This window comes from Plecotus auritus (assembly GCF_963455305.1).
Source record: "Plecotus auritus genome assembly, chromosome: 9".
NCBI classification, from domain to species: domain Eukaryota; kingdom Metazoa; phylum Chordata; class Mammalia; order Chiroptera; family Vespertilionidae; genus Plecotus; species Plecotus auritus.
This window is the reverse complement of record NC_137783.1, coordinates 125864863-125880147: the sequence shown is the minus strand read 5'-3', so window position 1 is coordinate 125880147 and position 15285 is coordinate 125864863. Positions and strand designations below refer to the sequence as shown.

Sequence of the window (15285 nt, the reverse complement as noted above, 5' to 3'; positions counted from 1 at the left end):
AAACGCTTTTCTTTAACCGCAGGACCCTAAACCTTTCCTCCCTTGATAACTATTCTGGCTCAAAAGAGGGGTGCAACTTCTCACACATACTAGGCTTTTCCCCCCCTCCTATGCCATGTGAGGTCTCTAAGTTTGGTAGCTTCTCATTCATCCTGCCTGCCTGGCCTCAACAGCTGGCTTAATGGTTCACTGAGTTCCATTTCCAGACAATCCCACAGAGATTTCTTCAAGTTCAATGCTACCCCCTAGTTCAAACCTCTGGCTGGCTTTCTAAGCCCTCAGACTCCAAGGGCCTCTGGTTGGAGGGTCATGGTGACTCCACAGCTGATTCCCACAGAGATGATCACCCGCTGAGCTCTGACGGGCACCACGCTCTCCCTGGCCCAGTGCACAGCTCTGGAATGGCAGAGGTCTCCTCATGACCAAGGGAGGCCCTACCCCAACAATGAAATGATCTTGCAGAAGTTTCCCCTTGACAGGCCCTGCACAGGACAAGAGTTTATTAAATTAGAGTGACCTCAGCAGATGTCTTCTCAGATTAGCTCCTGGACCAGAGCAGCAGGATGAGTCATTCCTCCCAGCCTTCCCTTCCTTTTCTATCATCAAAACTCTGGAGAGAGAAATCATCGCAAATGACATCACTTCTCTAGCCCTCCCCAAGCCTTCCTGGCTACGTTCACCTCTTTCCTCCCAACTTTGAGCGTGTCCCTATTACAGAGCACCACCGCCCCCTCCTCTCTCCTGCCCCCCCACCCCCTGAGGCTGTGAGACCCTGAAAAGCAGTCTCAGTTCCCTCTGTCACTACAAGCAAAATGCTGGACATAAAGAGTGACAAAATGAACAAATGAAACAATAAGAAACAGAGGCACCCAAACCCATAGTCTTTTCCATGTGACTCGGACCACTGAATTCATTCCATCTCGTCTAAATTTATGTCAGGAGCCTGGCTAATGGCAGGGCAAGGCCGCTTAGTCATGGTTACATCTCCCGATCACTAACTCAGATAAATCACTTGGTTCACCAACCGCAAAGTGACAAGTTTATAGAGATTCTAGATCAGTGGGCCTAATGTGGCTTGGGCATGACATCGTGCTGAAGGCTGTAAAACTCTGTCTCCAGCCATGTCTGACTCTCCCCTTCCCGCTGACAGGCCGGAGTGAACAAAGAGGAAGGGAGGGCACAGAATGAAGACCGGAGGAGGAAACCTACCAGGAAGCGCCAATGGGGTACCCATCTGACAAGGCTATGTGGCCAGTGAAACCTGAAGAATTCATTCACACTTCACAGCGACAAGGTGACGGATACCCCCAGGCTCACTTCACAGAAGGAGAAACCAAGGCCCGGAGAAGGTGAGTGCCTTGAGTGAGGCCATGGCAGCCAGCAGAGAGCTTGACCTCAAGTTCAAGACCTTTGGTGCCCTTCCAAGGTCACTGGTTCTAACTCATAGCAAAGGTCAGTGAAAATGGCCAGTGATCTTGTCTTATTTCAAATAGCTTCTTATAATAATTTACTTCATGTCAAAGAGTATTTTCTGCCCAAGGGGATGAAAATAAAAGTGGTGTCAAAGTGTGTAGAGAAACTAGTTCCCTCATACACTGTTGATGGGAATTAAAAATAGATATAAACTTTTGGGAGGGAAATTTGGCAATGTTAAAACAACTGTAAAATGTGTGTATCCTTTAATGCAGCAATTCCACGGAATCTGTTGTATATGTGCAAAAGAGATCTATAAGGATGTTAATTTTAGGACTATTTACAATATCAAAAAAATAGAAGCAACCTAAACCAAGTATTAAAAATATTAAAGTAAATTCATATGGTTGAGCACCATGCAACTATTATGAAGAAAGAATGACCTATGAAAAGGCTAGCCTTGATTTGTTGATTTTATTTATAAGATTTTAAAAGTCATATGCACATGTGTGTGAGAGTATGTATGTATGCAAGTGTATATTACTCCTGTAATAATTAAACAAACTGTTACTTATAATGCACTTAGAATAGTACCTGGCAAATAGTAAACATTAGGAAAAATGTATCTATCAAAAGATGACAGTATAGACATGAGAAGCTACAGTGGCTATTTCTGAAAGGTGGGATTATGTAGGGTTCTTTTTCTTTTAATAAATTTGTGTTGTTTGAATATTATTAAATAATTTTTGTAACGTAAAGATACACTTTCTATAAAATGAAGAAAACCATATTCTTCAGCAGAAAACACCTTCCACATGCACAGAATTCAGTCTAGGAATACGATACATTTCAAACCCACCTGATGGACCACATACACTGAGTGGCCAGATTATTATGCGTTCAGAGATCATAATAATCTGGCCACACAATATTTACATATATATATATATACATATATACATATATACATATATATATATATATATATATATATATATATATATATATATAATTACAGGCCGGGTGCATGAATTCGTGCATAGGTGGGATCCCGCCAGCCTGGCCAGGGGGAGGGGACATGGGCGGTTGGCTGGCCTGCCTGCTGGTCGAACTCCTGGTCGAAAGGACAATTTGCATATTAGCCTTTTATTATATAGAATATACACTGAGTGGCCAGATTATTATGTGTTCAAAGATCATAATAATCTGGCCACTCAGTGTATATATATTAGAGACCCGGTGCATGAATTCGTGCATGGGTGGGGTCTGGCCAGCCTGGACAGGGGGAGGGGACATGGGTGGTTGGCCGGCCCGCCTGCTGGTCAAACTCCTGGTCGAGGGGACAATTTGCATATTAGCCTTTATTATATAGAATATACACTGAGTGGCCAGATTATTATGTGTTCAGAGATCATAATAATCTGGCCACTCAGTGTACACATATTAGAGGCCCGGTGCATGAATTCGTGCATGGGTGGGGTCTGGCCAGCCTGGACAGGGGGAGGGGACATGGGTGGTTGGCCGGCCCACCTGCTGGTCAAACTCCTGGTCGAGGGGACAATTTGCATATTAGCCTTTTATTATATAGGATATACACTGAGTGGCCAGATTATTATGCGTTCAGAGATTATAATAATCTGGCCACTCAGTGTAGTTCCACAATGTATTTGATATCTGGAAGTCTTAAAACATTCAGAGGGTGTGAGGAAAGAAGAGGAAGAGAAAACAGATAATATCACAAATACTGAAAAAGACAGGTAATTCCTCTCCCCTGAAAATCTGTGATTCTGGTCTGAAGCCCAGAGCCACTCGGAGCCAACAGAGGAAGAGAACAGCCACCGGGCGTCCGGCATTCCTCGACCTGCTCTGCAGTGCAACCCGCTGACACTTCCCCAGGCCAGGCAAGGCTGTGCCTGCTCGTGCCTGCAGGAGTGAGGGGTGGAAACCACAGGCGGACCTCACCAGGAGAACCGTAATGACAACTAGGGAAATTACCAGGCTGTCGTGCTATACAGGAACATTTCTGGTTTTTATGTCTCAACTGTGTGCTTGGTCACCTCATGGAATGAGCTAAGGAATTTTGGGTGAAGTATGGCTTTTCTTCCATTCCCATTTCAGGTGATTGTTCGCTGTAATCAGGACTAAATTTATAGATGATGACAAGAGGGGACTTGCAAATCTGGACATGAAATCTTAGGGAATCCTTCAGCATTTCCCCAAAAAGTATGAAGTGCTCCAGGGCTTTAAAAAATTGCCTGTTACAATGTCCTTTTATTCCTCTCAGTTCCTTTTAAAAATTGGGACTATGTGTTGAAACATTTTTGTCATTTATTAACAGAATATTTGAAATTCTCACTTAACTTACTTATGTGATTAGATCAACTGGTAGGCGTGGAATTCCCGGGTCAATGGGTTACAAATAAAAATCTGTGAGTTGGTTCACCTAGGAGTGGAATGCCGGAACAACACATCCAGGGCCTGACTCACAGGAGGGACAGGTGATGAGATTATATCACAAACCTCATCTGAAAGGGTCTCTACCTCAACCGCAGCATCAGCCACACTGAACTGCAACTTATCTGCTCACAGGTGTGTGTCTCTCCAAGTGAAGGATGCTCTCTTATGGCCAGGTGGTTGAGTGATTTCTGTTCCCTCATCACGCACTATATTTTGTGTGTACGCTGGCTACCTCATAAGCTGTGATCAAGATCGGATTCAAGGGAGAACAGGGGACCATGAAGAAAGGAGGAAGAAATACAACAATCACACTGACTTTTCACCCCAGGATGGTGAAAAAGTTTCAGTATAAAAATATCCAGATCTCGCCCAAGCCTGCTTTATCCTAGATCCCTCACACCTGGAACTATGGTCAGTTATTTTTATCTTTCAGAATCCTTAACAGGACTTTGTGAGTGTCATACCTCACCAAACATTCTCACATGAATTACCCCACTGCATCCTCATTACAGACATCCAAGGGCACAGGCCAGAGCCAGAGGTCAAATCCGGGGTTGAACCTGGATATGAATTCTAGGGCTCAATGACCAGGGAAGACAAGTTACTAAATTGGCCTTTTATCCGTACAATGGGATGAGTGATATTTACATCACAGCATGTTTATGATGATCAAGTAAGAAAGTACATATCCAAGTCCTTGGGAAACAGTATGTGCTCGATAATTAAGTATGACTTCCCTTTCTTCTGACACCAAAGTCTGCCTCCCGGGCAATGTCTAGTCACAGCCACAGTCCTTTAAGAGGCCTCCCGGCTCTCTGGCTGCTTGGCGCACTTATGGCAACCCCTGCCAGGACAGAGGTAGGTTGGTGGCTGTCCCAGCATGGATGCCTCAGTGGCTCTGGGTCTGTGGTAGGGGCTAGGACACGGTTCCAGCCACCAACTCTGCATCTTTCCACACCTGTTCCATCCGCAAGGACTTTCTCTTTATTTCTTCAATTTCTTGGACTATGGTCTCACAACCATCTTTCAGATTTTTACATGACAGTTTCTCCTTAAATGATCATGAGACAAGGGTAGGCTGGCCCAACAGAGGGCACAGGTTCCCCTACCATCTTCCCAACTCTCCCTCTAGCTCAACCTGCACCTCTCAAACTAGCCTTTACTGGGTCAGGCCTCCAGCATTTCCTTTCCACTTTCATGAAAAGCACAGTATTAATCATGATTCTGGAATCAAAGTGCCTGGGCTCACTTCCCACTACACCTCTCACTATCTCTGGGTGACCTCAGCAAGTACTTAACCTCTCTCTGCCTTGGTTGTATCCTTTGTAAAATAGGAACCAACATAGCTAGTTTGGGGGAATTCAATGAGGCACATAGTAGGTACTCATAAAATGTAGCTATTTACTTATATATAAAAAACCTTTCTATATATTTTATATGTGCATACACACATACAGACATAATATATGGTGAGAGTTCTGAAGGGTATGCATAGGGCGGTTTATATTGGAATCCCTCAGGGAGCGTATAAAGGAGAACTTTTATTTGATACATACTTGTACCAGTTTAAAAGCATATATTATTTCTGTAATTTAAACACACTTTTAAAAAGAACACACTTGGGCACTGTGAAGAAAGGAGGAGGGGAGGAGAGTAGAGGTTGGGGGGAAGAGAGAAAAGAAGAAAAATGGTTCGCTTGCGGCAGAAGCCAAGGGCTTGATCACAGACTTAACTGGGTGAGACATCGTGGTTATAGCTTCACTGCTAGTTGCAGAGTTCCCAATGCCGTGTCTGGGAAACTTCTGCCATGTGTCTCTGTCAGCCTTATAGAAATTCGCTGAGCATTCTCTTGCGTGTTCTGGGAGGAGGGACACCCAGCTCCACTAACCAAGTCATCCTGAGCTGGAGGGGTGGGGGAGGTTCTGTATTCATCCATAGTCGGAGGGCTGCCCAGGCTACAGGGGCCCTTCAGGCAGTGGGAGGCAGCTCTCCTGGGTCTCGGGAAAGGAGGGGCACATCCTGGACAAACCCCAGGAAGCATCTATGAGGTAGGAAATGCTTGTAAAGAGCCCTGAGCATGTCCTCCCAGCGAGTCTAGACCATGCTGCCTGGGAGAAATGAAGGAGAGCTCTGCCTAGTGTAGAAGAATCTTCTAAGCTGCCTCAGTTTCTCTGTTTCTCCAGTGTCTAATGAGACACACACTGAAGCAAGCAAAAGTTTATTGCCCTGGCTCAGTGCAAGAGCCCCTACAGGGTTACTCACTTTTTATCTCCATTCTACAAGCTCAGTGCTATGTATAGTAAAAATCATATCCTTTTTTGGTAAAAGTTCCATCATCAGAACACTAAGTGCAATGTTGCCTAATCCTTATATGTAGTCAAGATCTTCATTAAGCCAATCCACATTTCTGACTTTTCTCAAAGGGTGAAAACTCCTTGTAACTCCCCTCACATCACTCCCAACAGGTAAAAAGCTTTATTAGCTCACAAAATGCACAGCCCAAGAAGCTTGTCCTTCTGGACATAGACCAAATCTGTAGAGCACACTCCAGGAAACTTTATTTTTAAATTGCAAATCTACATTGCTTCTATCTGTAGCCAGGTTTCTTAAGGGACCCACCCAGACGAATACAGCTATTCTTGCTGGCAGTGATGTCTCTTAATGTCTTTGCTCACCAAGTTCCTGCCAGGCAAATACACTGAGTGGCCAGATTATTATGATCTCTGAATGCATAATAATCTGGCCACTCAGTATATAGGCCCGGTGCATGAATTCGTGCATGGGTGGGGTCCAGCCAGCCTGGCCAGGGGGAGGGGACATGGGTGGTTGGCCGGCCTGCCTGCTGGTCGAACTCCTGGTCGAGGGGACAATTTGCATATTAGCCTTTTATTATATAGGATATACACTGAGTGGCCAGATTATTATGTGTTCAGAGATCATAATAATCTGGCCACTCAGTGTATGTTCTATGATCTGTTCCCACCACCCTATCAGCAACCCTGCCCCGACTAAACTCACCCAAAGGAACTGGATCTGCTCTAAGAAAGATGACAAAAAGGACCCCAAAAAAGGTGACTCACCTTTCTCATGGCTGCTTGGCGGTGGAGGTGGGGGTGGGGAGGTGACTGGCTTGGACTTGTCATAGTTGTTAAAGCTCTGACTGCGTCGGTTGTTAGCAGTGGCCGACCCTCCACGTGTTTTGGCGTCGCTGCCTGCAGCGGATACCCTTGCGGTAGGACCTGGAAGTCTAAAATGCAAAAGCAACAGAGTAACAGGTTAATCTCAGAAGAACAGAAGTGTCCCAGGAGAAGGAACTGCAACCATGCGAGATGCAGAATAAACCATTCAAGACACGGGATCTGGGGAAGTTTGCCAGTCAAAGGATTTAGTGGAACTACGAACGAACAACGAGGCTAGCAAGGGCCCCAGTAAACTCCAACAGCAAAACGTGAGCAGTTTTCCTTTTTCCTTGAAGCAAAGGGAGACATTTTGAAGGGGAAAAATATATGAATATACTTGCTGATTAAAAGTACAAAGCTCATCTTCCTTTTTTTTCTTGGATGCATATTTTTACTTTATAATGGGGCCAAATCATGTCCTCTCTAATTCTATCAAGCGTGGAACATAAAGGCCCATCAAGACTCCGAACTGTTGGCCTTGCCTGTGCATCGCTTCTGGTAGGTGCTGAAAAGGGTGTTTGCCATAATCCAGACATATATTAAGAAAAAGATAATTTATAATAATTAGAAAGAAAACTGCTACCACTCAGAACCCAACACATCTACAATGAAAACGTACAGCCTGGCTGGAAACACTGTTCAGACATACATTTTCCTTCAACACCTGACAACCTGTCTCCATAGGCATTACTCTAGGGCTGAAGCCCAGCTTCTCTGCACAGTAGATGGAGCAAATCATATGTTCTTTCTGTGAAACCAGGAGGAATCTGTTAGCCTAAAAACACACACACTTTCCCTTTAAGTAAAACACCTCATTTTGGGAGGTTTGGGGAATAAACTAAGCAGATTTTTTTGCAGTATGTCTAAAGATATTATGGCCCATTCCCTAAAGAGTTAAGGGTAAGACCCCAAGTCAGAATTTTGGTTGGAGGACCACTAAACAGGCTGTTTCCAATCATCAAAGCTGAAAGATGAATAAATGGTGAAATGTTTAGTTATATCTTTCTGGTAAAACCCACTTAGCTGTCTTTAAAAGCCACTGGAACCCCAGCTGACTAGCATTAGATCTAGTGATAAGTCTGAATTTTCAACTCATAAAACTTTCAGCTTTCTCTTTCCATGCAAATCTGCAAGCACCGACCAAGTCTGCAGTCTGGAAGCATTTTAGATATAAGCAGGCAATCACTTCAAACTTTTCCTTGTTGGCCAAGCAAGAAAGATGGTTGGGGAGTAAACAGAGAACATGAGCTGGTGTGAGAGGACTGTAAATTTGTACAGTTAAGAAGAAGCTGGCCCAGTGCCCTGACTGGAAGCTGGGAGAGAAGGAGGGGGTGAGCTCTTCCCCCAGAGGCATCACTTCCCACTGCACTAGGAGGGCTTGACCCTCTATTCATTTTCCCTCTCTTATTTGGAGAAGATATTCACCCATAAAGACAGGCCCAGAGTGGGGTGCAAGACCAGCAGCGCCAGTGCCTGTGCTTGGGAACCAGATGTGGCCAGCACAACCGATAGAGGAGGTCCAGCAATGAGACCTTGGTAGCTTTTGGTTCTGCTTCCAATGCAAACAGCATCCTGCAAGTCCTCCAGTTAGTGCTGAGTGGACACAGCCAAAGGTAGAGCTCCTGTAGGTACAGACATGGGCTCCTTTGGGCTAGACTCTGGAAGAGTCTTTATGCCCAGATAGGTCATCACTTGTTCCAAGATGATGCCACAGCAATGGTATTAAGTGGTGCTGGGTACCACGGGTCACAGCATTCTACTCCAGTGTGGAATTTGCAAAGAGCAGGGAAGCAAAAAGCAGCAAGAAGGGAAAAGGTGCTTTCCTTTCAGAATTTTTGGGAAGCCCCCACTGCCCTGACCTGGGGCTGAACCGCAGATTTTTCATGGCAGCACAGGGCCTTTGGAGAGGCAGGAAATCAAAGTATTGGACGGGATGGGCACAACCTGGAGTTAGGTAGGCAGTCTGGTTCTCTGTGAGGCAGCATGGAGAACAGATAGAACATGGCTTGCTCCATCCACATAACATCGGACCAGTCTTTTAACCTCTCTGAGATTTGTGTTTTGTGTTTGTAACTTTGGAATAATGATAATAAACTACCCAATGGGACTAGTTGTAAACTTGAAATGGGATTTAATGTCTGGCCTGCTGTCAGGACTCAATGCATGTTGTCCCCCACCCACCACCAGCCCCCCGCCCCCATCTTTCCAGCCAAGCATCCAGATTCATAAAGGAATTGGGCATTGCCATAAAGGACACATGCTATGGTATAAAAATGGATCAGAAAAATAAGGAAATAGATGAGTCTGGGTTAAAGTACCAGAAGAGAGCTAGACAAAAAGCATCGTAAAGAGTTCGAGATCAGTATTTCCAATGAGCAGGCAGGACTTGCCATCTCCCTAGGGACATTCCAGAAAAGAATCTGCTTCATCAAGTGTCCGTGACTGACTGAGACCTTATAGTTGGGATACCTCTGACCCATCTGTGGGCCCTACTCCCCAGAGCGAAACATTCCTGGTTTTGGATAACAAAGACAGCTTTGGTTTTTCCATGGGACAGGGGTGGGTGGTGGTCATTGCCAGGTGCTCTTCACTGAGTCAGGGCCTTCAGGCACCCCTTTGATGGGAGCGCACCTTCGAATGGCTGCAGAGTTGTGCCAAGTGTACTGAGACATGAAGAAGGGGGTTTTGAAGGCCTTGAGGGCAGCTGATATGGCAAATCAAGGATGGTTGGCACATATTTAGCCATAGAAAGCCAGCAAAGCTCAGGCTGATGTGTCATCGTCTGCCCCCATCACCACTGCACCCTAGTCAGGACAGCTCCCTGAGCTTGACCAAATGGAAAACCGGGATGAAGACCTAGTAATTTCTTCCATGTTTCAGAGGAAATCTATATCAACAATGAGCTTTAAAACTTGGGTTCGGCTGTGAATGGGTTTGGACAGTTGCTGCTCCAATTAAGCCTCCTTCACCTCTGAAATGTTTAGCAACGTCCACCTCACACACAAAGACCACAAATGAAGGTGTGGTGAATGGAAAATACAGAAAAAGGCTTAGATGGATTGCCCATGAGGGAACCTAAACATTCTTTGGGATGGTGAGTCCATTTACAAACCAAATTAATTCAGACTGAATTATCAGTACAGGACTTCAAATACAGGCTTTCAAAGCCAAAGGTGACCATGAGAACCTAAGATACCTGAGCGATCACAGGGAGGGTACTAGACTTTTATACAAATTGAAGAAGGGGTTTGCTATGGTCTGAATGTTTGTGTTCCCCAAAATTCATCTGTTGAAATCTACTGACCAATGTGATGTTATTAGGATATGGGGCCTTTGGGAGGAGGTGATTGGATCATTAGGTGGAGCCCTCGTGAATAACATCATGCCTTTATCAAAGAGGATCCAGAGAACTAACTTTCCCCTTTTACCACATGAGGACACAGTGAGAAGTCAGCAGTCTGCAACCCGGGAGAGGGCTTTCACCAGCACCCACCTTGCTGGTGCCCTGATCTTGGACATCCAGCCGCCAGTACTGTGAGCAATACATTTCTGTTGTTTATAAGCTACTCAGCCTGTGGTATTTTGTTATAGTAGCCCAACAGACTAAGTCAGGGTTCTAGCTCCATCTTATCCAGATCTTAAGGAGTTGATTGGCCGCAGCTGACATCTAAATTACACGCATATTGATAAAAGAATATGCAAAGTTCAGAAGCAACTTCAAAGGAAAACGATAACCTGGGAGGTTGGTGGATGGCCAGGAAAGGTTCCAAACAAAAGCAACCCGAGAGAAGATGTGGCACCTGGAATGATTAGACAGCAAGAAGGTAGGGAGTCATGGTGAGAGGCAGAGGTGCTATGCAGAGGGATGCCTGTAAAAATGAGAGGAAAGAAAGGTCGGCTGTGTGCTGGGGCTTAGGGAACAGAGTGGGAGGAAGTAAGCCTGGAGAAGCAGGTGGGGCCAGAGTATGTCAGTAGGAACCTTGGACTTTGTCCTGCCCCCCAGCAACAAGGCATTAATTATGGAGGCTGAGAGCAGAGCTTGAGTGGAATCGCTGACTGTCTTCCAGTTCACAGTGACAAGAGCCCGAGCCTCTGGCTAGCATTTTGAAGTTCATTACTGTGAGCATCCTTATGCACCAGGAGAACTCCTATCAAGCCCCAGCCTGGAAGCAGCTGCTGTCTGCACATTAGATTCCCTCTGTGCTGAAGAGCTGGGTCTCGCTCCTGTGGAACAGCTGCAGGAACCCCAGCAGATGCTGCCAGGGTGCCCGCCTCGCTGAAGCGAAGCAAAGGGAGAGGAGCATGGCCAGCCAACCCTGTGTCATTTGCTACGCCCCGCATCGGTTATAGTGCCAGAAGGTTCCAGCGGCTCCTTGGGATGAGCAACTCCAAACCTTATGATCATTCCATGTCCAAACACAGGTACAAAGTGACAGAGGACACAGATGGGTTCTTTCAAACATACACATGTGGCTTTTTTAGAAAAAATATTAAGTGTAAGGGAAGTGGTAGAACAAAGAGGCAGAAGAAAAACCCTGCTGCTATTGGAGCCGTGGTCAATTTCTGCAACATGTGCAGAGCCCAGCAGGCAGGGCGGTAAAGCTAGGGTTCCTGGCACGTAACCTGCGAGTTCATCCTGGCTCCACGCGCTGTACGTGCTGATGGGAAGAAAGCTGTTCTTCCCCCCAAAACCACTTCAAAGGCCGGGAGCAGAAGATGGCCCTCCCAGGAAGGATGGCAGCTTGTGTGCACATGCTCGGGGCCGTGGGGGAGCCGGGGGTCATAATCAGAGATGCTTTTTGCTAGACAAGATGATTAAATGCTAAATCTCTCATCTCTATGGCATCTGCTTTTCAGCAGCCAGGCCAAACTTCTAGCAGCCCAGATTCCTCTCCATAAGACGGACGTGTAGAGATCAGCTCCGTGGGACTTGCTGGAAGTGGCCTGGTTGCCTTACCTACCCCAGGTCGACCCCAAACACCAACATCAACATATCTGCTAGCTATAGTGCACTGACTGCATCCAAGTGTTAAAGGTTAGAAATGACTCTGTGTAAGCTACAGCGCACCGTGAGGCGGGACTATTCCCACATCACCAGTAAGGAAACACGGATCGTGGAGAGTAAACTATCTGCCTAGGTACCACAGTCAGTGGTAAGCATGAGCTTTCTCTCAGTTGAAATGAAAAGGTGCACTCAAGCCAACATGCTTCTCTGCCTTCTGCAGGTAGAATGAGCCCAAGTACTTGGGGCTCACCAGGAGTGCCGAGAGACAGTAACAGTGTCAAAGGCAGAACTACGTGGAAATCCTTCCCTCCTGTACCAGTTCCCTCCAGAGGCCCTTCCCTGCATCCAGATTTAAGGATGCAATGATAGGACACCAAACACTGAGTCCAGAGAACTAGCTAATGAGCAAGCCTGCTTGTTATTTCAGGAGAACAAGGTGCTATCTCCATGGTACACAGGGCATCCAGAAACAAAAATGAGATACAGCTGCCTCATTGCTTTGTCTCTTCTGACCAATTGGGAGTCATGCTTCAGGTCTTTGTAACTCAAGAGAAAACCAATTCTACATTAGTAGTTTTAACAACAACAAAAAGCACAACACACATAAATGAGATGCAGGTCAGGTGGGATCAGGGTCAGGACAGAGCGGGGAGACAAACTCATCATAAAACCACTGCAAAAATCACCTAGACACTCGCCTCTCCCTAAATCAGAATGGATCGTGATGATCAAGCAATCAGAGCCCAAACCAATGAAATGCAGAAACATTACACACACTCAACCTCACTTATACTCTGTCCTTCCCCACCCCACCCCTTCACACACATACACACATACCCCAACAATCCCACACCCACTCTCAGAACTCTCCCAACATTAGCCAAAGCATGTTTGGTTTTCTTGAACTGCAAACATGAAGTGGGCAGAGGGGCCAATGGGAAACATAGCAAGAACACAGGAAACAGTGGGTTGGATTGAAACCATGCTTTGCAGGACACAGAAGAAGTCTAACCTAGAGATCTTTTTCTGACCCAGAGTGAAGCGGATGATTTTGCTTTGAGATGAATCCTTGGATGATGCACTGCATGATGGGAAAAGAAAAAAGTGGAAGAGCTGAGTGAAGGGAGAGAAGATACATTAGACACACAAATAAATGACGGCAGTCTTATGATAATGCAATGTGCCTGGTTTTTCCACTGCCCACCTTCCCCACAATATGCAACTTTCTTTCTAGGTCTAACTTTCCTGACTTGATGAATTTCCAATATGAAGAAACTGCTATCAAAATTACCAAAAAACTTTTGAGGCTTTCTTTCTTCTTCTTTTCTCTTTTAAACACCAAATATCTTTTTTCTGCTACCAGTCACGATAAGGCACTTTTCTCACAATGAAATGCTAAAGCAAGGGGTCTCTGACAGGTAAAAAAAACAAAAACAAACATTACACCTTTCTAAAGTGGTTAGATGCTTCTATTTCACAGGCTTTTCTGGGGGCTTTCATGATGAATGTCCCGACCCCCAAAAAAGGTATAGATGTTTGCAAGTTTTGGCAATCTTGAAAACTTTTGCTATCATTGGTATAAAAATGATCATTTAAAATATTATGAGTGTGCTAAGTTTTGGGCTATGGGCCATACATTTGTACATCTGAAGAATCTTGGTTGGGATTAGTAAAAGGAAAAGTTACACATATGTACTGCCTTATGAAAGATGGAAATACCTACCTTTCTTGAATCCATGTTCCTAAAAAGATCTGAGGTGAGAAATACAATGTTGGTTTCACTAGAAATATAATGTTGGCTCTATCCATTAAGGAGAATTCTGTGGCCCAGTTTGAGGAATACTTTCTAGACTCCCTTCTGAAATGAAGGAAGAGACAGAAGAAAATAGACAAAAATAAAGGAAGGAAGGAAGGAAGGAAAGAAGGAAGGAGGAAAGGAAGGAAAGAAGGAAAGAAGGAAATGAATTTTCTGGATTTTCCTAAACAGCTGAATAGTGATGCTATGCAAGGTAGACACAGATGGAGAAAGAAGCAAGCCCTGGGTACTAGGCTCCTCTCCTGGCCTCTAGACTATAGAGGAGCTTTGAGAGGTAGAATGTGAATTGAGTCCTCAGCCACCACATAGATTAATGAGAAGAGCTGCAGTAGAGAGGCAAAATTGTCTCCATGTGGCCATCATTGGAAACCTTGCTCTGATTCCTTCTTGCTAACGTCACATACGTCCTTGGCCAGCTTCAACAACTCCTCTTCACAAACATCATAGAAAAGTTGCCTAGTTTTAGTATTTCTTAGCCAAAGAGGTACAGTATGTAGGTGTGGTCATATGTGGCAAAAGTTGAACATGGGACCAAAAGAAACCTGGCATTGGGGGTTCGTATCTGACATTGATGATCAGGGACTCAAGCCATTACCCCTGGGATTTTGGTTACTACAGGCAGAATTTGGGGAGAGTAAGACAATGGAACTGAGCCAATGAAGCAATTTTACTATTTTTTACACTTATAGCCAGAGGGCTCGCATGGGCTGCCATGTCCCTAGGACTGGAAAAGATTAGAGGAAGTATCAGTATATAAGGATGAAACCAGTCATATGCAGAAGTAACCCAATCGGGACAGGACAAAGGATGAGTGAGGAAGGACTGCAACTCCAAGACCAGCCCCTGTCACCACCACGATGGCAGGAACCCTCTGCGATAAATGGATATGAAAACCTGGCTTCAGTGAGTTTGGCTCGTCTTTAGGTAAAGCATTTATTAATAGTAGGATGTTTTTTCTTACTGGGAGGTGGGTGACCTAACTGGAACATCTGGTTCTTTTAAGAAAACCAACGCCTACCATGGAAATGGCTGCCTCAGGCTGGCCAGGTGACACAAGCCCAGTGTTTCTCCATCCGTGTGCCTTGGAACCCTAGGCTGTAAGATGCATTATGAAATAAGAGTTCTGTGGCCACGTTTGAGGAATGTTTTCTATGCCCTCTTCTGAAGATTCACAGAGCACACGTGTCCCCCTCTCCAGCTTCCTCATCTCAGTCAGTACCACAATTTCCCTCGATGTTCAAGCCAGAAATCTAGGCTTTATCTGTGAGTCTTCCCTCCCTCGCTCCAGATAGTCACTCTATCTGTAGTCCCATTGGCTCAGCCTCTAATATATGACGAATTGATCCATCTCTTTATGTGTCCCACCACCTTGACCCCAGCCACTACCATCCAGAGACCACAGAAACCACTTAACC

The 15285-nt window shown here is 45.3% G+C and overlaps 1 protein-coding gene across 5 annotated transcripts in view; it reads right to left on the bottom strand.

Annotated features, from left to right (window-relative positions):
* The window catches only part of NAV2 (neuron navigator 2), a 695198-nt gene that overhangs the window by 190544 nt on the left and 489369 nt on the right, over positions 1 to 15285 (bottom strand). For all 5 annotated transcript variants that reach the window (XR_013958993.1, XM_080640408.1, XM_080640409.1 and 2 more), the window contains one exon: positions 6951 to 7117. Coding sequence is in view for 4 of the 5 variants with exons in the window: in XM_080640408.1 (XP_080496534.1) it covers positions 6951 to 7117 (167 nt within the window). In the remaining variant the exon portion in view is untranslated. The remainder of the gene's footprint in view (positions 1 to 6950; positions 7118 to 15285) is intronic.